The 22,798-nt window shown below is 38.9% G+C and overlaps 1 protein-coding gene across 3 annotated transcripts; it reads left to right on the top strand.

The window, feature by feature from the left end:
- Nucleotides 1-2,185: 2,185 nt before the first annotated feature.
- LOC104450543 (ubinuclein-1) lies at nt 2,186-13,053 on the top strand. 3 transcript variants are annotated; one of them, XM_010065138.3, is made up of 14 exons: nt 2,188-2,639; nt 3,740-3,826; nt 3,980-4,072; nt 4,164-4,240; nt 4,921-5,281; nt 5,384-5,509; nt 6,506-6,605; nt 6,696-6,805; nt 6,942-7,028; nt 8,631-8,756; nt 10,674-10,805; nt 10,909-10,956; nt 11,587-11,667; nt 12,189-13,053. In XM_010065138.3, exons 1-14 carry the CDS (start codon nt 2,328-2,330, stop codon nt 12,648-12,650), a joined length of 2,202 nt encoding a protein of 733 aa, XP_010063440.2. In that variant the 5' UTR covers nt 2,188-2,327; the 3' UTR covers nt 12,651-13,053. The 3 variants fall into 3 exon arrangements, with proteins under 3 accessions (XP_010063439.2, XP_010063438.2, XP_010063440.2); XM_010065137.3 differs by having other exon boundaries at nt 2,186-2,639; nt 4,921-5,509; nt 6,945-7,028; XM_010065136.3 differs by having other exon boundaries at nt 2,187-2,639; nt 4,921-5,509.
- Nucleotides 13,054-22,798: the final 9,745 nt, after the last annotated feature.

Below are 22,798 nucleotides of genomic sequence, written 5' to 3'. Positions count from 1 at the left end.
TTAATTGTGCCGTAATGACCCTTGCAGATTAACTCGGTCGAAAGGTCGTTTCCTGGTCAAATTCTCGAGTTTGATATATTAGAAACTCTTAACGACTTCACTCGATAGACTAGTTTTCACATAAATGGCCGACTCAAGGAAAAGAACTATATGCATGCCAACGAAATGTCCATCTCAATTTATTGAAAATATAATTGGAAAATCGGGATGTCACAAAAGGTATGAAATTATCTTAAATGGATATGTAAGGGATAATATAATCAATTCAATGTGATTACAATTGATAGAAGTTGATAAATGAAAGATTAAGTGAGAATTTTTATAGTGCCATGCATAAACAATTCTAGGAGTGCCCCAAAACTTTCCAAAAGAAGCAAATTGTACTGGATGTGGAACATATATAATGCTTTTTGGGTGATTGTTATATCATGACGATGAAGGATAATTATAAGATGAAGTAAGATTGGTACATTATTATTCATGATAAGTGCATTAGAAGTTTTAAAATTTGTTACATAAACGTAACCAAGTCCTAAAACTTAAAAAAAATGTAATTAAATCATAAAATTTATCAAATTGGTAGAATGTCATTCTGTAAATTCCATCCGACTTGACTAATGAAAAATGTCAGCATTGACTAATGAAAAATGTCAGCATGACTATTCTTGTTATTGTCTCTCTCTCTCTTATGTGATGATGGCATGGTTGAAATATGAAATACAAGACTCAAATGACGTTACTTTGGTTCAAATATGATATTTTTAATAAAAATTTTAGTTAAATATTATAAAATATAAACAAACTTAAAAAAATTGTTAAACAGGGAAAACTCATACGTAGGCTTGCGATGGTGGCCGGGCCTTTCTAGCGATCTACTTTTTCCATTTTTTGTAGTTTTTAAGTTTGTTTATTTTTTAATATAACTTAAACAAAATTTGCGTAAAAAATAGATTTTGATTATAAAAAAAAAGAATGACGTCATTTTAGCCACATTAGCATAACGTATAATAGAGAAAATGATTTTTAAAAAAGGCTATGTCGGTATTTTCCATTAGCCAAATTGAATGGAGTTAACAAAATAACTTAATTATATTTTTGAAAATTTTAATATTTGATTGTACTATCATGACAATTTTTATTTTTATTTTTAGTGTGCTTGTCCTCTACAATTTCATCTTTCATGGGCCATTGTAAGTTGTGTGAAAATAGTGAAGGCAACACGGTCGGAGCCTAAACTTTTATCCTAGCTCCCTCATAATAATTTATGATGTGTAAATCTTTTCACAAGATTCATATGGCTCAAGCCCAGCTACATCAGGTTGGACTTTCACGTTGTTTGTGCTTATCCAAGTCTAGAAAAGAAAAGAAAAAGAATAAAAGAATCATACCTTTGATGCTATTGTGGCTGCTGTTGTGGCTCGAGCAAGGTCTAGGCAATGCTCGCGATCATGGGGGCCTATGATTAGGTCTAAGCATTAGACTTGATTATGTACTTGACATTCATCAATCCCATTTAAGCTTAAAGCAAAGTTTTGGCGGGTCTTTGTAATTACACTCCCTCCCATGGTTGAGTTCACCTCTCATGCTTATCAAGCTGCTAGAACCCTAAACATTTGATATAGACAAAATAACGTTGGTGGAACCAAAGGGAAGACCTTTGGGCTTCTATCATAGCCCGTCCATTGGGTTCACCCATTGATTAGGTGTAGAAGGCACCCATAGGCGAGACAATTCAAGAATACCCATTTTTGAATTTTTGTGTCATGGATTGATTTAAATGGGCTGCCATATCATGTCGCAAATGCATCCACTTTAACATTTTTAGATTGATGTCTACGAAGTGGAAGTTGGAGGTGGATAGCAAGCAATTTAACTGTTCAGTTTCTGTCAATTATTAAATGTCGAAGTGGAATCGAGGGACACGCACACATACAGATATACAAAATGAATGCTATATGCATTATTAGCCATAAAAGTATTCAGACACAAACGGTCAATTTAGGGACAGGTGAAAGCTTTTACATATTTTACGGTTGCTTCTATTTCTTGGGACTTTCAATCATTCGAGCCGGGCCGGAGCCCATCGGGTCGGGCTCACCGAGCCGAGCCGAACCGTACCGGCTCGAAGCTCCACCCCCCCGGAAGATTTGGCAGGTTTTTTGGTTTTCCCTAAATTCTTCGAGCCCGAATAAACCCAAAATCACCGGTCACCGGTTGCATCCCGCGCAACCCCTCCGTCCCTCCCTCGATACGCCTTTGATTCTCGGCCGAACCCTCGCCCCCCCCTCCCTTCAATTCCGTATCGGACCTCCATCGCGGAAAATTCCATGGAGGTCCATCAGAAGGCCGATGCTGCCGGTGCCGGCGCCGGCGGCGGAGGCGGAGGCGGAGGCGGAGGCGGCGATTCCAATCCTAGGGTTCTGTCGTCGTTCGTCAAGTCCGGCGACCGGCAGGTGTTCTCGGTGGAGCTCCGGCCCGGCGAGACCACGATTGTGTCTTGGAAGAAGCTCGTCAAGGACGCCAATAAGCCCGACGGCGGATCCTCCTCGGCCGCGGCGGTGGCCGAGGCCGCCGTCGCCACCGTCGCGGCTCCTTCCTCCGCGGCTCCCCACGCGGCTCTCGAGCCTCGCGCCGTCCCGGTAACCTTCTTACCTTCTGTGTCCCTTGCGTTTCGGGTGCAATTCGATTGGGGTGGCTTGGGGGAGGACGTGTTTGGGGTTCCTGTCTTTAGGTGCCGCCAGTGTATTCTGAGTAGGGGTGCGTGGGATTGTCTCAATTGAGCCTGCGTTCGAGTCGGAGTTGTTTTGTTTGTAGAATGGAGCTCATTTTGCTTTTGCTCCGATTTGGCAGCGTCCAACAGGAATGACATACTTCTATATTTACAGTGCGTACATAGACTGGAAGTTAGAGGTTTAGATGCTCTGGGTAAGCAGAAGTCTTTTGGTCGCAGTGTACAGTTAACTGGTTTTTTAGCAGGTATAAACTGGTACTGAATTCGGAGTAAGAATTAGGTGCGGATTTTGTGGATGGATAGCCGTGGATAGGCTTCAACAAGTAGCCCTGGCAGAATGCATGGCTCGTGCTGGTCAATGAGCTTAAGGGAAAAGTCCTGCTACTCGGAGCACTCACTTGTTGCCTTCTCACTGCTTTGTAGGTCTTCTAGTGCCGCATTGTCTGCATTCTGCGATGGGTCGCGTTGATTGACCCTCATGGATATGTTAACTTAGACCAGAAGTTATCTATATCTATGAGGTCAATGGCCCGACATGGCAAATGGCAACACAGATAAATACTAAGTCATTCCAGTGACTTATTGGCTGAATCGACTAAGATTCTCACGGATGATAGTTGTCCGAGCTCCAATAGCTATGTTTTTGTGAATAGCTATAGCATCTGCATATGGAGCATATGTGGTTAACACAAGTTGTTGCATGCTTCTTTATCAGGAGATCTGCTAACCTGAATGACTTTTTGACAAAATTTATACAGTTAGTTTTTGACAGTGCTTTGCAACAACCCTAGAATTTTTGGCTTGGTTAAGTGGGAAATGCTTTCACCTGGTATATATATTTAATCTAAATAAGGTGATTTGAGTTAAGTTCTATGTTCCGATTCCAACTTGTAGCTCCACAACTTTGTCTTGATCGATTGGCTTATGAATCTATTGTTAGCATGCACTTTACATGAAATAGCACTATTAGCATGTTGTCTGGTACAAATTGGATTTTTATGTCTACAGGGACAGCCAGTGGAACGTGAAACAAAAGAAGCTGCCCCACTAAATAGTTTCAGTGCTGTAATTGAAAAGATAGAGCGGCTTTACATGGTATGTAGTGTTCTTGCCCTCTCTTGTAAATAGTAGGGCAAACCATGCTAATACTGGAATGGGCACTTTCCATTGCATTTAATCAAATTGCTTGAAGGGGACTTTGTCCTGCCAAATTGATGTACATGCTGATACTAGAATGGTTCATTTCAGGGTAAAGACAGCAGTGATGATGAAGATTTAAATGATATTCCTGATGAGGACCAATATGACACAGAGGATTCTTTTATTGATGATGCTGAATTGGTTGGTTTTGAATAGTTTACCTTGCATGTTGCTTTCTTTTTCTTGAAATCTTCTTGTTAACAGCATGAGCAAATAACTTTTATCTCTTCAGGATGAATATTTTGAAGTAGAAAATGCAGATATAAAGTACGATGGTTTTTTCGTCAATAGAGGGAAGTTGGAATGCATGTGAGTTTTCTTGTTCCCCTGGTATTGATATGCTTTTTTCCCTTTAGCTTAAGCTTGCCTTTCACTTTTTATTTTGTCCGTTTTTTGTTGAGATGTTATTTAATAATTGAAATTGAATTCGTTTTTGGTCAATGGTCATAACTCTTCACATTTGATATGCCTTCTGATGAAAATTGTCAATCAAGAACTTGAGATAGAAGAAAAGTTCTAGTTTTGACGGTCAACAATGAAATATGCCGACATTCTGAAAAAAAAAATTCAATTTTGAACCTGCTTATTTTCCGAACATAGCATATCAGACACTGAGAAGGTGGAATGTGTACATGTCCCTGACTCTTGCCTTAGGAATCACTGTGCTTGTTTGGAATCACTTTATTCTAATACCTGTTTGCCAAAATATCCTTTCTAATTACTTCAAATTGATGGGGCAGTCCTGTATATGTTAAATTTCTGAATTTAGAGGACAATGTGTTTTGCTTCTCTGAAGTTTGGAATCATTAGTTTTTGGTTTCTTGCATGAGGAATTAAGGTTCTGCTTTTACCCATTCAGCCGTTATTTATGATGTCATGTAGATTTTATTGTGGGATTGAATATCAAATGTACCTATGCTATTGCTGAACACCACGTAAAATGCTTGAAAAAACTTGCTTCAATTTCTTTTGGCCTTCTGTTTTACCAGAAACAAACCCACCGTACCACCTAATCAGCAACCAAAGAAAAGGCGGAGAAGAGATTTTGCAAAGATTAATGGAGAGAAAGGTGATGGTTTTGTACCAAATAAACATGTTAAAGTGGACAAGCCTGGTCCTGCAAAAGCTGCTACATTGGCTGGGAAGCATTCTTCCAATCCTTCCCAAAGTTCGGCCACTGAGCCTAATGAGAATCTGAAATCACAAAACCAGTATTTATCTGGAAGCGGTTCAAGGAAGAAATCGGTTGACTCTAAGGTGATAGTAGATCCAGCTCCATCTGCAAAAGTTGTGAATGGTGATGCCTTAGCATCTCTGACGGATACCAAGGATATTGACAAGCACAATATGGTAAACCTCCAGTCTAAGAACCATAGTGGCAAGTTGAAAGATCCCAGCAGACCATCAGATGTTTTGCATCATAGACACCATGACAAAAGTGGATTTTTGCAGCAATCTGGAAGACAATTGAAAAATGTTGATGACCCAGAAGCATCAAATAGGCCTAAGGAAAAGAGCAATGTTCGTGAAGTGCCTGACTTAAATATGCCTGATGGCAAACATGCTATTGAAATATCAGTAAGTTCTTTATCTTTCTGTTGTTTTCTTTGAGTGTTCAAAGTACGAAAATTGTGGATTAAATTTTATTCAAAATAGATACGTAAATATATCTTAGGATGTGTTTGGTTTGGCATTTCCAAGGGGTTTTCGGCCTCCAAAGCCTCTTGAGAAAATGCTGGATTATTTGGCAATTATTTTTGAAGGAGCTTTCAAGTGAAAGCCAGCACTAGGAAGGTTGAAGTCCCAATCCTAATAGGGACTAGCATTAAGCTTTAGCATTTAGCCAAATGCTGAAACTCATTTTTTTCCTTTCAAAACTATCATTACTAATTCTTCAAATTTTCAAATTTGTCTATCTTTATTATTTTTAATTAAAAAAGGACCAAACCTTTCGTTGGTCCGGCAAAGGGCACGGCTATCGGCGAGCCAGATCTGGCGCCAATGGCTGTTGGTCGAGGTCACTCGAGGTCGGGCAACCTCCGGTGAGGGTCGTGTGACTTTGGCGAGGCCGTCGGAGGTTGCAAGGCGGCATGCGACCTAGGCGGCCGTCCCTTGGGTCTCGTGGCCTTAGGCAATCCTCACCCGAGTCTCACAAGGGTCGCGTGACGGTGGCCGTTGGTCGTGAGACCCAGGTGAGGGCCGCCTGAGGCCGTGAGACCTAGGTGGTGGTTGCTTGGGTTGCCTGACCCTCATCGGAGGTCACCTGATGGCCGCTAGTACCAAATCTGGCTTGCTAGCAGCTGTAGCCCTTCGCCAGACCGGCGTAGGATTTGGTCTTTTTTTTTCTAAAGTATATATTTGATTTTTTTTTTTCAATTTTAAATTAAAAAAAAAAAAAAACTAATATTAATCACCCAAAGGGCTTTTTAAATGTGTTTTCTATCAAAAGGCATTTTTCTCATAGTTGCTTCTCAAAGCGCAGTTTACCAAATAGCTTTTGCATTTCTTAAACACAGTCAAGATGCTTGATATACTTTTTTTAGGTTGCCTGATTCTGTATGTCCTATTTGGCAGAAGCCTCCACACTCACACAGGAAGGATGGTTCCAGTTTTAGGCCAAAAAGCACAATGCTTGAGAAAGCCATTAGGGATTTGGAGAAGATAGTTGCAGAATGTAAGCATTGAAAACTTGAATTGATTTCTCTATTTTGAAGATTTCATTTTATTTGCTCAATTAAGCACCTCTTTTGTTTTAACAATACAGCTAGGCCACCTGCTGCAGAGAATCAGGATGCTGATTATTCATCCCAGTCTGTGAAGAGGAGATTACCATCTGACGTAAAGCTGAAACTTGCTAAAGTTGCTAGGCTGGCGGTACAAACAAAAACCTTTATGACATGGATCCTTTTCTCTTTCCTTTGTGCACCCCACTGACAAGCGAAGTTGCATAGACTTCTTGTTGACTTTATATTTGACTATGAAATGATGCCATCAATTTTCATTATCGCAGCAGTCAAGTCATGGAAAAATATCCAAGGAGCTAATAAATCGCCTAATGAGCATTCTTGGTCATTTGGTACAGCTTAGAACACTAAAGGTAGATAATCTCACGTTTCTCCATTTTTTGCTCCTTCTTGGTAATTCGGATATCTGTTTGCTACAAAGTTTGAACCTTTTGAGAGAAACTGGTCTCTGTCTCATGTAACGTTTGAATTATTGACATGGGTGCTTTTTCATATTCTTTGCAATTATTAGTTGAAATTCTTGACTCTTACCCTTTGAAGAAGCTTTATTGATTCTGTAATATTGCCCAGTCTTTGGAATGAGACCCTTGCATCACATAACAGCTCCATTGCAGGACAAAATAGAAATCGTAGTAGTAATTATAATCCAAAAATCAATTTGTCAATCCACGATGCATGAATTATCAGGAAGTATACCATTGTATGGTTGTCTGTTTCACAGTGCTATTATATGTCACAGGGCAATAAGGTATGGGTTTAGCTCTTTAATTGTAGTCATAGTTCATAGAGAATATCATATTAAATACTATGTCATTTATATAATCACATGAAACTCTCTCGAGTTCCTTTTAGGACAAACCTTTTGTTGTCCAGTAATTTGATTTACAATATTTCATTGCTTCTACTCAATGAATCTTATTGTTTAATTGGCCCTGATTCTTGATATGGGGACAATTTCAATTCAAGATGCAAATTTTTTGGTGTTATGGCCTTGAGCATGTATGGGTCTCTACCATTTTGGAAATCCAATATTGGTTGGTTTAAATGGATGTTTTTGATGTCTGCACCGTATCTGTCCTAACCTAGCTGATCAACAACTGGATGGGAAGTATCCCGCACCTTTTCTCAACCACCCCAAATGGCCTATCCTGGGACAACCCAAAATAATCTTGCAATGTGAGCATCCCTAGTTGTGTTCTTCATCTCCATCTTCAGTTCAGCAGTGACTAGAATTAATCAAATCCAATACCAAACCTTCAAAATTAGTTAATTGAATGAAAGAGAAAAAATTGAGAGGCAGTTGGTTTTGTCTGTATGATTTTTGCTAGAGAGACGGTAGAGAAGGAAAGAAAAGAAGAGAAAAGGGAGATATTCCCGCGAGCACGCACGGCACACACTCACAGAGAGGATTCCTGGGACTTTGAAGCTTTGATCAGAGAGAAAGGGAAAGGAAACTTGTGTGATAATTTCGTGGGAAAGGGAAACTTGTTTTGGTTGTACATGTTATTCAGAACCAAATAAGTCCAAGCTGAAAAACACCGGTTAAAGAAGATAATTATCAGTCGCACCGCTCAGGTCAAGATCGTTTTCATTTACCAACCATGGAAGATTTGGCAATTAAATTGGTTGAGCTGCTTAAATTGCCAACTGTCCCTTGACTGGTTTGTTCACCACTTATGTCTCTATATTGAGTATCATCTCTTTCATCTAAGGAACATTATACTGCTGTTGCCATTATTAATATTATGTTCATTAATTTGATAGTATTCTGCTGGAATTTGCTTCAAAAGGAGGTGATTGGCTTCATATTCTATCATATATTTTGTTGCCAGCTGTCAGTGAACGCTTAAATTGTCATCCCATTGCTTCAATATTTTGATTTTTTTGGCACATTTACTGTTTCCTAGATATATGTATATTATGTTCTCTGCTGCTGATGCATTTTGTTGGTTCAGAGAAACTTGAAAGTCATGGTCACTATGGGTTTGTCAGCAAAGCAGGATAAAGAGAACAGGTTCCAGCAGATTAAGAAGGAAGTTGCTGATATGGTTCGCATGCGTATTCCCTCTTTGGAAACTAAGGTAGGTTTTGGTCGAGTCTCTCTCTCTCTCTCTCTGATGTGCTTGCATGCACAAGGTGCATACCTTAGAAGAGTGCCATTGACTTTGAATGCTTCAGTGAATGTAAAGGTTGAACATGTAAACATCCTTCATTCAATCTTAGCTCCAATTCTTAGCAAATATCCCCCCTCAAATAAGGAAAAGAGCATACTAAAAGAAACTAACCAATTAAAAACAAATTACGTATGAAAAGAATTAACAAATGAGAAATTACTGAATTAATTGAAAAATAAAGCTGCTAAAACACATCTCTTTTTATTTCTCCTGGTGCTAGAAGTTTGAAACTAACCTTTTCTTTATCTTTTATATTAATGTGAGTATTTTGAAGATTTGTATTTTGGAAAATCTAAACATAGCTGAAATCAATGTGCATCACTTATATAGAAAAAGAAAACTTTCTAATTGAGGAATGATTGTGCAATAGTCTGTAAAAAAAGAACTACAATTGTGGAAATGATGAAACTCGTCATTATAAACTCTTGAGCATCACAAGGAACAGATGTTCCATCATTTGCATATAGAATTGGCCCAAATTGCTGGGTGGGGGGCTTTTTATGTTCATCGAAAGTCCTATTTTTATTAAGACTCGATAATAATCCCAATGTGTTAGTAATTTTTTCAAACAAGGATTGATATATTAGTGTGGGGGCATTTTATATATTGAGTTAATAACTTTTCAAGCATTTCTAGTAAGGATCAAAGGACCATATTAAAACCCAATTAATGAATGCAAAATGGATCAATAAATTTTAACGTGGAATGAAAAACTTGTCAACAATTATATGTCTCTCTCATCAGTCATTACGAGGAAGCAGGAGATTGGGCCATGATGAAGAGTGTGGACGGCTCATTTGACACGGAGCAACCGCCCAAGTGTGGAGTATGGGTTGAAAATGGGTTTGTCAGACTCATTAAAACCCATATCTGGTTGGGCTTTGCTACTCTAAAGCCATAACAACCTGTTCTTAAATTCAAACCAACACAGATAATACCCAGCCAGCTAAGTATGAATTAAAAAGCGGGTCTTTGACCCATTATGCCATCTTTGCTTGGGATAGACTCGAATGGGGGTTAAGGTTGCAGAATTTTTCTTGCTGATACCACTGGGTTATAGGGGCTAGGCTTTTGAGGTTCACATTGTTTTGAACCTTTTTGCTTCATGTTTCCTCCACTAAACCCCCCATGCACGCCCACCCACTCCACCATATAATCAGACACATGCGCCAGACAAAAGAAAATGGAACTTAACTTGTTTTAGCCTTTGACAATTGAAGGGCCTCATTGGTTGTGTCACATAATTTTCTTCATAACTTGGCATATTTGAAAGACCTCATCGTTTTTGTCGCATCTTATACTTTTCCCTAACAAACAACTATTTCATCAATCATATTTTCTAAAACTCATATTTAGATCTTGGATTTGAATTTCACATATACTTTGTTTCAACATGATATGCTGTATTCTATCTTGTTGCCAGGGTCTCTTATGCTGTATTCTATCTTGTTGCCAGGGTCTCTTATGAAGCATTAATCTGAGCACATCCCTTTGTTTTCTTGCTTCTTTTCTCTCCAATTCCTTCTGTTTTATTGTCTTTTTTTTTCGTTGGGTTCATTGATGGGAGGAGAGTGACAGTGTATCATATGATTTCTTTGAATCTTATCAGCTATGAAGCTCAGAGTATTTCACTACCCTCTCTTTCATGGCTTTCACTGCTGGTGCACATTACTAGGCAAAATAGAATGATTTGTCATCTTTAACGGTTTCTTTGTGCAACGTGACTGTGATGCCAAGGGTTCAAAGAATTTGCTTTTTATTGGTTCCTTTAATTTATGTTATTGCATTGCTTACCAAGGTTATCATTCTCCGCCAAATATTCAGGCTCTACAGCATCAATCTGGAGCATCAGATGATTTTCAGGAATCAGAAGAAAAAACAATCCCTAAAAAACAATATGATATGGATGCTGCAATGGAGGACAAGATTTGTGATCTCTATGACCTTTTTATTGATGTACATAATTCGTCTGCATTTTTTATACTGCATTTTTTGAGTTGAAACATGCTTTAGAAATCTACTTTTAAACGTGGTTGTCTATTTGATTTCATGCTTTCAGGGTCTTGATGAGGACACTGGTCCACAAGTCAGAAAATTATATGCTGAGGTACCACTAGCCCCAAAAAACTAAAAATTACTATTTGTATTGCTGTCTAGCTGTTACAGACTTGTTGCAATCTTGTTTTGACGGTTTATCTTTGTGAAGTGTTCACAAAACCATCATGATTGTGTATATTGCCATAGTTTGCAGGAAATAATAGCTGGATGCGGGATCCACTGCATTTACAGTGCTGATATTTAAGATATAATATAGTCACAGTTGCAAGCATGTTCATATAGTTGTCAAACATGGTGATGATTTACCTGATGTGGGTTTCACATGTAGTGTTGGTTTATGATTTATTTGTGTTTATATGAAATTATGCAAGAACCAAACCTGCCTTTGCCCTTGTTCTGAATTAATAACTAATGCAAAGAGTGGACAGTGCTACCTGCTTTTTGAAATGGCTGCAGTTCTTAACTTTGGGCACCTGTGAAGTCGTTTCAAGTAAACATTTTTATGATAAGTGTGATAGCATGCATAATGAAACATGGGGAACCCACTAAATTGGCTGGCTTGACTTGTTATTTTATATGGTCTCTGTTTATTTATCACCTTGGTTGGTTTTTACCTGCATCCACTGGTTCTGAGGCTTTTGTCAGAGTAATGTCTTGACTTTTTGGAGACTGGGTACAGCTTGCAGAGTTGTGGCCAAATGGTTTTATGGCAATTTGTAGGGCCAAAGAGAAGCGAAGGGCACTTTACAGCAGACACAAGGTATGATTATTTCTACGTTCTTCCAGCAACTTTCTTTTCCATGGACTGAAAGAGAATATGTAGTGCTTGGTGAAAAGGGAGAACGCCAATTTTTTGTGCTTTTCCTGCCTGCCACATGACTTAACATAGTTTTCCTTCAAAGTGATTATTATATTGTCCTTTTATTCCACTGATTGCTTTGACATGTTTTATGGGTAATTGTACATGATATGGCTTTTATGTTTCTTCATGTGGATGGAAGAAACGGTGATTCCCAAGTCGCAAAGCAATTAAATTGGTTGTATGCTTTATAGAATAGATTAGACATTGATAGTATAATTAATATTTGTGCCTTGAGCGGTGTAATTTATGAATTTGGAGACGTTATAGTGGCAGAAGTATCTGCAGTTTCGCTTTCGACGAGAACGTAGAGTAGCATCTTTCTTCTTTACTCCTGTATGTGAATCTCTTCCATGTGCGACACATAAGCAGATATATGCCACTAAATGCTAGCTTATGCCATTCTTTTGATCTGTTTATAGGAGGATCAGGAGAAAATAAGGCGGAAAAAGATGTTGGCGCCTAAAATTGAGGAGTCAGTTCGAGTTGAGGGTGTTTCAGTTGCTCAGCCACAACCCCCGCCTGAGAGATTGTCTATTGATTCAGGCATTCATGGTTCAACTTCTGCTAGCAGGCCTATTCACAGCCCAACAGCAGCAACTGCTAGGATTCCCAGTCCTTCAGCAAATGTCTCCTCCGATAGAATTAAGCAAGAGAAAACCAAGGTAACTTCAAGCAACTTCTCGGAAGATGCGAGACATGGAGAGGCCATAGTGCCTAAGAAAAAGGTTAAGAGAAAACCGGAGGTGGATTTGAATGAAATGCCTTTCCATTCAGAGAAGTTCGGAGAGGAAAAAATCGTATCTTCCAAACCCAATCCCTCTCTTCCCCCTAAAATAAACCTTCAACCAACTGCAGCACCGAGTTTTGAACAGTCGAGTTAACGCTACATAGTGAGAATTAGAAAGCATACACCTTTGAGATGTCCTTGCAACATAAGTTCATTTCCTTTTGCTGATCTTTTCAATAGCTATTTGAATTCATTTGACTGACTGGTTGTCACCGCCTTTGTAGTTAACTGGCATTGTGGGATGCCTCATATCTCTACCAGTGATTTCTCCGGGGCAAGAGCTGTAAATTCCTATTTGCCTTAAAATTAGTTGCCTTTTTTTGAGTTCATTTCGGAGATCGTCTTCTTTGTCATCAATATAGAGCGGCAGTTAAAACAATTAGTTCTTCTCTTGATGGACGAGGTACTCTTGGTCTTTCTGTAAAGAAGTACCTTACTAGGTAAATAAGTTGGGAGTGGCAAGGCAAACAAATCGAGATTTCTTAGGACTTTTTGGTGTTTCATTGTCTGATCGTGCGGAGTCCTGTTGATTGCATTGGATTAGAGATGAGTTTGATCCAGCTTGTCTTAAAGCTGACCGTAGGCATACCGATGAATTAGTCTAGCAGTCTTGCTTGAGAATCCTTAATGCAAGCTTGTTGAGTAACTGAGGTCAAGACTTATTTCTGATTTATAGTAAACTTATCATAAGTTTCTTCAAGAAGAGTAGTGTCATAAACTCGACATGGCTATAGCTGCAGGGTTAGTTAAGTAAATGCATATAAATGACCGATTATACCTTTACTCTTACTACTAGACTTATTATTTTGTCTTGTGATAGTGCAAATTTCACGGGGCTCTGAATGTTCTGTCCAATTTTGTGATACTCATGTGTGACCCGAGATGCCATGTACCGATTCATTCGATTTTCGCAGTTAACGTATTTGTCCCAAAATTATATGTGCAAACATAGCAAGTGTATTTCCAGAGTCGAGTTTATGGAGTGATAAATCATAAACTTTGTCAGTGTCTGACATGAGTATATCCAATGATGAATCCGTAAGTCGACCTAAAAGATGTTGCGGTAATGCATTTGGGTCTTCAAATTTATCGTATTCGTCCTTGTTAGTCTTTCCATTAGTTCTGTTAGATGGAAAATGTTATGTGGCTAGAAAAAAGCCACTTGATACTATTCATCCATTGATGAAATTAACAAAAGGACTTAAATACATCGGAGTTACAACTTCACGTATGATATAAAAGTTTTGGCTCGTGATATTATCATAATTAATATTAAGGTTTGCTCTGTAATTGTCTCTAAAAAAATTTTGGTTGGTCATATAATCTATTGTTGAACTCTATTAAAAGATTTATTGCCAAGAATTTCTAAGCCTCGGTTGCTCTTGAAACATGATCCAAAGTGTTATCTATGATCCAATGTAATTTTTAAGGCATTGGTCCGATCCAATGTAATTTTTAAGGCATTGGTCCAAACGGAAAACTTCATGTGAAGATTCGATCTAGACATATGGTTGACTTCTTAGGGAAAATTAACAAAATAGTCTTAAACGGATATCAATTTAGTTATAAACTTTTTTATCTCGTCAATTTAATTTAAAATATTTTGACGATTTATTAATATAGTCTTTTTAGTGAATTATAGTTGAAAATCATAGTTGTGAATATCCATCGTCCTACATGGTATGACCAGTCTTGACATAGACAATTTTTAAAAATTATTATGAATTTTTTTTTTTTTCTCTTTTATTTTGTTTTTCATGGTGTGACCGGCATAGTATATGACTTTTCAAAGTTTGAGAGCAAGCATGTAACGGGGTGAAAGTTAGGGTTTTTAACTTTGAGAAATATCCACAAAATCAATAGCAAAATAGGGAATTAAAAAAGGAAAAATCGAAATTGGTATAATATAAAAGTTTAGGACTGAATCGATAAAAGTACAATAAAATTTAAAACTTTTTGGACAATTTTCTCCTAGCATTTCGATACGTATCGTCATTAAGCTTTACTTGGAAATGGATTAAATCACTGGTTCTTGACCAAAGTTTTTCTTATTAAATTTTTTTAACTTCGTCAACCTTGCATCCTCTCTCTTTTTTAACTTCAGTAACTACTGGTCCTCACGCATGCGCTGCTCGAGTTTTTGATTGCTTTTTGTGTCTTTGTGCGATTAAAAAAAATATGATGACTGAACTATGATTGAATAGACAGAATAGCGCAATGAACGATATGAAATGACCATAAGCACCACTACAGGGGAAAAACATGCATAAATGGTTATGATTAACATGAAGTTAAAGCTCATGAACAAGTAAAATTCTTACCGAGAAGTTCCAATTAATAAGAATCCTGGTGAACCAAAAGTAAGAGATCAAATGCCCATTTGCTTTTCTTTTTAAGCACATATATATCACCACAATGGGAAACTGTTCCACAATGAAAGGTTTTTTTTTTTTCAGAAAAATAGTGAAATGAATAAAGGCATGGACAATTGGCACTGTTGATCAAAAAGAGGAAAAATTCTTCAATCAAAATGGAAGACACATATGCCTGGTAACCGTCTATTGGCAAGATGAAAGTGCACCTCATTTAGGAAAACTTGCACCTGGAAAAGGGAAAGGAAATTGCCAAAATTTCCATAACTATGGCCCTAGATTTTCCATATGTAACAAACTGTCCCCTGATGTGTCGAGTGCCTGATCTTTTAAATTTTGTTAAAATCTTTCCCCTGTAATTTTGTAAAATGAAAGTATTAATTACAGTTGAGGTAAAATAAAAGAAATGAAATATATTTTCATTGCGATCAAAGGTCATGCAAATCCTTTTCGATTGTATCTTTACTTTTATATGAAACTCATCTCATCCTCACTATTTTCAAAAGCAGCAATAGGAAATGGGTCAACTCCGAAGGAAGATGAAAAGAAATTTCGACCGAGAAAATCGATGAATTAATTCTCAATGTTTCCACTTTGACTCAACTAACTTGTTTGAATTTATGACCAACTTAGGACGCGTTTGATAATCATTTTATTTTCGGGAACAATTTTTTATCATAAATAATTCTTTCTGATTCTATTATTGGTAATAATTTTTGAACAAAAGAATACGTTTCGTAACTGCACAAAATTTATATTCTCGGGATAGAAATGTGTTTTGTAGGATTCTTAATTTTTTTATTTCTTTTAATTTTTAATACTTTTCCTATATTTTTCTTTTTTTTTCTTTTACCTTTTTTCTTCTTCTTCCTCCTTCTTTGTTGCCAGCAGCCAGCTGGGCAAGTTCTAGCGAGCTTGTCAAAAGCTCACTTGACCATGGCAAACCTCAGCCTTGTCGTGGCTAGATGAGCTTTTGGTGAGCTCACCGGATCTCTCCCCATCGGTCGCCAACCACAACCGGCGGTGGCGGCATCGGTGGTAGTGGCTAGTGATTGGCTGGGATTGGAAGGAAGAAGAAGAGAGAAGGAGAAAAGAAAAGAAAGAAAAAAAAAGTTTAAGCTTGATTTTGAAATTGTTTCCGAGAATAAAAATAACTTTTTCCTACTTCTTGATTTTGTTTCAAATCTATATCTAAAAACAAATTTTTATCAAACGGATTTATATTCTTTTTCGTTTCGAAAAAAAAATAATAGAAATAGCTATTCCGGGGATGGTTACCAAATAGGGCCTTAGGGCGCGTTTGGTAACCATTCTATTTTCATGAATAATTTTTTATCAAAAATTATTTTTTTTTAAATTTTGTTCTTGGGAACAATTTCATAAAATTTTGGTATTATTAAAATTTCTATTCTTTTGGATAGAAATGTGTTTGGTAGGAATTTTTAATTTTTTTATTTCTTTTAATTTTTAATACTTTTATTATATTTTTTCCTTTTTTTTTTTCTTCTTTCTCCTTGGTTGGCGATTGGCTAGGCTAATTTTGGTGAGCTTGTTGGAGCTCATTGAGGCTCCACCTCGCCTAGGCATGGCAAGCCTGAGGCCAACCTCACCGCCAAGGGAGGCTGGCTCACCATGGTCAAACAAGCAACGAGCTTGTTGGACCTTGCCCCATTGGTCGTCGCATGAGGCTCAACCTCAATGGTGATGACCAGGCTAGAAGGAAGAAGAAGAACCCCATTGAGGCAAAAGAAGAAATGGCGAGAGACTAGAAGGAAGAAAAGAAAAGAAAAGAAAAATAAAGTTAGGCTTGATTCTTGAAATTGTTCACATGAATAAGAAGTAATTTTTTTATACTTCTTGATTTCGTTTCAAATCTATTATCGAATAAAAGTAGATTTTTATTCTTAGGAATAAAAATTTTACCAAATGAATTTATATTATTTTTTTGTTCCAGGAACAAATGAATAAAAATAGCTATGTTGGAGATGGTTATCAAACAGGGCCTTATTTTCTCTGGGCAATCCATGTTCTTATCTCAAATTGTGTGAAGGGACATGTCAAATTTTACCATATCGATATTTTAGAGGATGAATTTAATCTTACAAAAAATTAGACTAATTTGACTATAAAAAAATGAAATAAATTAATAGGATGACGTTGAGGTTAAATTGACCACTCCTCTTAATTTTAATGGCAGGCCTTCCATACTATTAAGTTAATAAAAGTCATTATCTCAACAATAGGAGTTGTATTTGATATATTATCATGTCGAGATAGTTACTGTCATGAGATAGTCATTGAAGAAAATTATTGTTTGACACCATATGGTTTATTTTTTCAGCACCATTCACAATTCAAAAATATTTTAAGGCTCCATTGTTTCATGAAAATAAATACTTCGAAAAATATTTCTGTAAAAATAATCATTTGCATCGTTTAAAAAAATAAATGAATGAAAAATATTTCCATCATTCATATTTAAATTATTATTAAATTAATTATTTATTATTATTATTAATGAGGACATTATTCATTGACTAATTATTTCAATTATAATAAAATGAGGCTGTGGTTCTCAACTTATGCTCTAAACTTTCTTAAGTACCAACAACATCCAAATGAATACAATATAAGAAAATTAAACAATTTGGAAATTCCAAGAATTAGGATAATCGATGTCCGAGCGAGCCGGTCCTCGGCCTAATACCGGGGCCAAGTTTTCCATTTCTACTTTAAATTTTCTATTAATTTATTAAGAGAGCCTGGGAACTTACACACCCGACTTCCTTTCTAATCTTCATCTATTATTAACATAAAAATAACATTTCTCTAGGCAAGCGCGCGGGGAGGGTTTTAATTTCCTCCATCTCAAGTCACTTTCCATCCCTTTGATCACGCTCATCTCAAAGGAAGTCAACCCATTGCTCCTCGATGTCTAGATTCGTCCGTGCGGACCACGCTCTCCTTCTCCATCTCCGTAGCCAAGGAGAAGAACCAACCGGTGCCGACGTCAGCGAGGCCGTCCTGGAGGGGTTGATCTCCAGATCTGTATGCTCCTCGGTTGCCTCAAGCTGCACCACGCTGATCTTCTCCATCTCCACAGCCGCGGCTCTCTTCATGGCCGCCGTCTCTCTCCCTCTCTCTCTCCTTCTGTAATATTTCTATCCAGCCGGTTTTGCGTAAAGAATTGGCATTTTGATTGGTTATGGTGCATCTATTAACATTTTTGTCTAGAAATAATGATTGGTTATAAATAAAAGAAGTATATATATATCTTGTTTTTGTTTCAAATCTATTCTTTGACTTTTTTTTACTGTGGTGAATAGAAAAATTAGCTGATGACATTAAGTGAATATCTGTTCTTTTTCTTTCTCTAGTAAACAAAAAAACATTAAAAAAAAAAAAACATGATGGTTATCAAACATGTCATTGATTCTATCCAAAAGGAGCCAAAATTTTACTAAGTTCTCTTTAGAATGAGTATGTGGCCCTCAACTTTAAACAGGAAATATTTTAAACATTTAGACATGGATTATTGTAAAAAAATGAGAACACCATTCATTGACTAACAATTTCAAACAATACAATTATTTAAAAAAATTTATTTTTTCAATTATTCATTCGTCAAGCAACAACGGACGGAAGATTAAACCCACCCACCACGAGTCATCGGTGGTTCCACTTTCCAACGGCTAATGAATTTGGGCCAAAGAAATCTCGCCGTTGCGTTTATTACAAAGTCTTGGTCCACTTATATTATTTTTAGTTGGGTACGCCGTTCAAAAGCTATAAAGGTAGGTGGCTAGAACGGGACGTTTTTTTTTTTTTTTTTTTTGACAAACTCGACCAGAAAGGGACGTCCCATACGTCCTGGAAAAGCAGCGACTGGCCCGGATGGTACTTTTCCAGGAAGACGAAAATATAACGTCGTTGCCAAGGTTCGTCGTGGAGCACGCGGAGGCATCTGAGATTCTGAGGCATCGCCACCGCGGAGGATCTCTCAAATTATTCTTTGAGATCGTGCATCGGAAGATGGCAAAAGCATCTTTCGCTCGCCCGTTCGCCGCTCGGCGCATGGTGAAGGGTTTGTTTGTTTGCGTTTCGTTTAAAAAATTGTTCCGCGAACAGAAATGAAAAAATGTTTTCCTAACAATTTTGAACAAAAACGCTTTGTAAAACTTGTTACGGGAATAAAAAATAAACAAAAACATGTATGGTAAATTTGGATAATTTTTTTATTTTTTTTCATTTTTCTTTTTCATTTTTTCTTTTTTCTTCTTTTTTGCTCAGGCCGCCCGGCGAGGCCGAGCCGCCCGCCGGCGGGAGGCGCGGCCTCGCCGAGCCACCGCCAGGGCCGACTCGCCCCAGATCCTAGGCAAGGCCGAGGCTCCGGCCGCTGGGCGCTCGGCCTCGCCGGATCCTCGGCGAGATTGAGCTCGCCCGGGCGGCGAGGTCGGCCTCGCCATGGTCGGGCGAGCTCGAGCTCGCCCAGATCCGCGAGGCCGACCTCGCCCAACGGCCGCGAGCCTTAGCCTGCCCGCCCTTAGCCTCGCCGAGCCACCGCCCGGTCGGCGTGGCGGTGGCTCGGCGAGGCCGAGGCTCGCCGGCCGCCGGGCGAGGCTCGGCTCGGGGATGGCGAGCCTCGGCCTAGGCCGGGGCGCGAGCCTCGCCGTGGCTGGGCGAGGCCGGCCGACCCTCGTCGGTGGCTCGGTCCGCCGCCATGGCCGAGGCCACGGCCGGCCAAAAGAAAAAGAACAAGAAAATAAGAGAAAAAGAAAAAAGTGTTTCTCAAAGTGTTTAAAACAAGAAACACAAAATTTGTGTTTGTCTTTGTTTCTTTTTTTTTGTTCCTGGGAACAAAAGAACAAAAAATAGAAAAAGTGTTTAAAAACAAAAAAAAGAAATACAAACAAACGCAGCCAAAGCTTCCCCGAGACAAAAGCTGTTTGTTCATTGCGTTAAGTTAAAGAAAAGAAGAATCATTTGTCGTCCGTGCTTTTTCTTTTCTCTTTACAAAAAGAAAGGGAATGGTGCGTTCGCTAGGCTGCCAGCAGATTTCTATGTAGTTGTACGTTTCACGCGATGTACATCCCGAAGGAAATTGCTCAAGGCTTCCCCCTCCGCACGGTCATCTTCTCAAGGCAACCCGATTCATTATGACGGAAAGACTCGTTCATACAAGTTTTGTCCAGAACAACAGAAGGAGCAATCGTTGGAAGAGCATATGGCCAGCAACTACGGCGAGTGTTCTTGGGTTTCGGTGGCAAGGAGCTGAGGTCAAGACATATTTCTGATGAATACTAAAACTTATTATGAGGTACTTCAAGAAGGGAAGTGTCATAACCTCAACGTGATTTAGCACACAAATTGATCCGACTGATTCAGGCTCATTATGATGGCACGGCACGCTAAGATTTTCTAAGTTAAAAACTACAAATGAAGCAAACATTAAAATTTACAAAGTAGAAAGGGCCGACTTCAAAACTGTTTTTACAATTTATTCTGGGAAAGAATAGGTTTAATTGCCGGAATTCCTTCTGAGCTTTGACATTGTTGAACAATTGCCCCTGAAAAGTTATAAATCACCCCCTCAACTTTGATATCATTTCACAGCAACCCTCAGAACTTGAAAAGCCCTGCTGAACTTTAATTTTTCTTGGTCTCTAGCATTTTGGGAAAACTATCCTAAATCTATTACTTTTGCCAATTTAACCCTAATTTTTTCAATTTTGCAAATTCAATCCTAAATTTTTCAATTTTACCAATTCAATCTTAAATATTTTCACTTTTTGTTAATTAAGTCAATGTGACTAATTTTGACTGAAATTTGCCAACGTAAACATGGTAGTGCCATGTAAGATGACCAGTCTCCGAAGTGGATAATTTTTAATAATATTTTAGCATTTTTTGAATTATTATTTCTTCTTTCTTCTTCTTTTTGTCGATAGACGACCATGGCTGAGTCGGGGTTGCCCTTGCCTAGGCGAGACCTAAAGAGGGTCGACCTTGCCTAGGCCAAGGCAACCTAGCCGAGTGTCGGTTGGGCCAAGTTGAGGACCCTCGCTAGGTCTCACCTAGGCTAGGGTGAGCCCTAGTGAGGGTTCCCCTACTAGATCTGGCTAGGTCACCCTAGCCTAGGTGAGGGCTCCCCTCGCGAGGGCTTATCCTCGCTTGTGGTAGGCAAGGCCAACACACCCATCCAGCAATGGCTGGTAGCTAGGTCGGGGTCACCCTCACCCAGGTGAGAGTTGGCAAGGTGAGCTAGACCTTGCTTGTGGTCGGCGAGGCTAGCCCACTTGCCTAACCATGGCTAATGGCCTTTGCTAGGGTTGCCCTCACCTAAGTGAGACTCGACAAGATCACCTCGCCCAAGCTAAGGCAACCTAGCCAAGTATTAGTTGGGCCAAGCCAACACTGGGTGAGGCCGACTCTCATCGGGTCTCACTTAAGTTAGGGTGAGCCTCGATAGTGGCTCCCCTCCTTCGATTTGGTGAGGTCGCCTTGACTTGGGCAAGCTCCCATTGCCAGGGCTACCCTCGCCTAGCTAGTGGTCACCATCGACAAAAAGAAGAAGAAAGAAAATAAATATACAAATTCAAAAAATATTAAAATATTATTAAAAGTTGTCAACGTTAGTGCTGACCGTGCTATGTATGATGATTAGCGTCCATGTTAGTAAATTCCGATCAAAATTGATGGGATTGACTCAATTGGTAAAATATGAAAATGTTTAGGACTGAATTGACAAAATTAAAAAGTTTAGAATCAAATTGGTAAATGAGCAATAAATTTAGGATTTTTGGACAATTTTTCCTTAGCATTTTGGTATGTATCCTCATTAAGCTTCACATGAAAATGGATTAACTACTGTTTCTTGACCAAAGTATCTCCTGAATTTTCTGAACTTCATCGACCTTGAATCATCTATATTTTTTAACTCCATTAGCTTTTGGTCCTCACGCATGCACTGCTCGCATTTCTGATTGCTTTTTGTGTCTTTGTGCAATAAAAAATATATAAAAAAAAGCCATGACTGAGAGCTATGATTGAATAGACATAAAGAGCAATGAAAGAAATGACTATAAGCACCATTACAGTAGAAAAACAAACATAAATGATCATGATTAGCATGTTCATGAAATAGTAAAATTCTTATCGAGAAGTTCCAGTTAATACGAATACTGGTGGGCCTAAAGTAATAGATCAAATGCTTATATGCTTTTCTTTTTAAGCACGTGTATACACTAGAGGTGTGCATGGTCCGGGCGGGCGGTTCTCGAACTTAGAACTGGGAACCGCCCGCTAAGGACTGGTTCCGAAAAATTGGAATCGGGATCCACCGTTGTTGCATGGATCCACTCGGAACCGGGACCGGTCCGGTCCGATTCCCTGTGGATCCATGGAACCGATCTTGACGCCAAACAATTTTGGTTTTCAATATAGAACGGTCGGGTCTATGAGTTGGGAATAAGAGGAGGAGGTCTATGGTCGGGTTTTCAACATAGAATGGTCACGGAACAATTTTCCGCGGCTGTGGCGGGTGGCGGCCGACGCGAGGGGGCGAATAGCAGCGGCGGTGGTGTCGACGCTCGGGGAGGAATCGAATAGCGATAGGATTAGGAGGAACCGAGGAAGAGATAAAGAGAGAGAGAGAACCGAAGACGAAGGGAATGAGGAGATGACATCTAATCTAGGGTTTTTTTTAGTAATTTTATTTTTTAATATTAAAAAGGTTTCGGTCCGGTCCGGTGGGGCGGATCCGCCCATGGAACCGGGAACCGAACCGAACCCACCGATTCCCTCAAGAACCGCCGGTCGATTCCTTAAGAACCGCCGGTTTCGGTCTGGTTTCGGGCGGTCCGGGCGGTTC

This window comes from Eucalyptus grandis, chromosome 6 (assembly GCF_016545825.1).
Source record: "Eucalyptus grandis isolate ANBG69807.140 chromosome 6, ASM1654582v1, whole genome shotgun sequence".
Classification (NCBI taxonomy): domain Eukaryota; kingdom Viridiplantae; phylum Streptophyta; class Magnoliopsida; order Myrtales; family Myrtaceae; genus Eucalyptus; species Eucalyptus grandis.
The sequence above is the reverse complement of the archived record's forward strand: the minus strand, read 5'-3'. Positions and strand labels throughout refer to the sequence as shown.

Bases quoted from the DNA above. Each gene is read 5' to 3' on its own strand.
- LOC104450543 (XM_010065136.3), top strand. From the start codon at position 2,328: ATGGAGGTCCATCAGAAGGCCGATGCTGCCGGTGCCGGCGCCGGCGGC. The intron at 2,640-3,739 runs GTAACCTTCTTA...TTATGTCTACAG, and splicing joins TCGAGCCTCGCGCCGTCCCG to GGACAGCCAGTGGAACGTGA. The intron at 3,827-3,979 runs GTATGTAGTGTT...GGTTCATTTCAG, and splicing joins AGATAGAGCGGCTTTACATG to GGTAAAGACAGCAGTGATGA.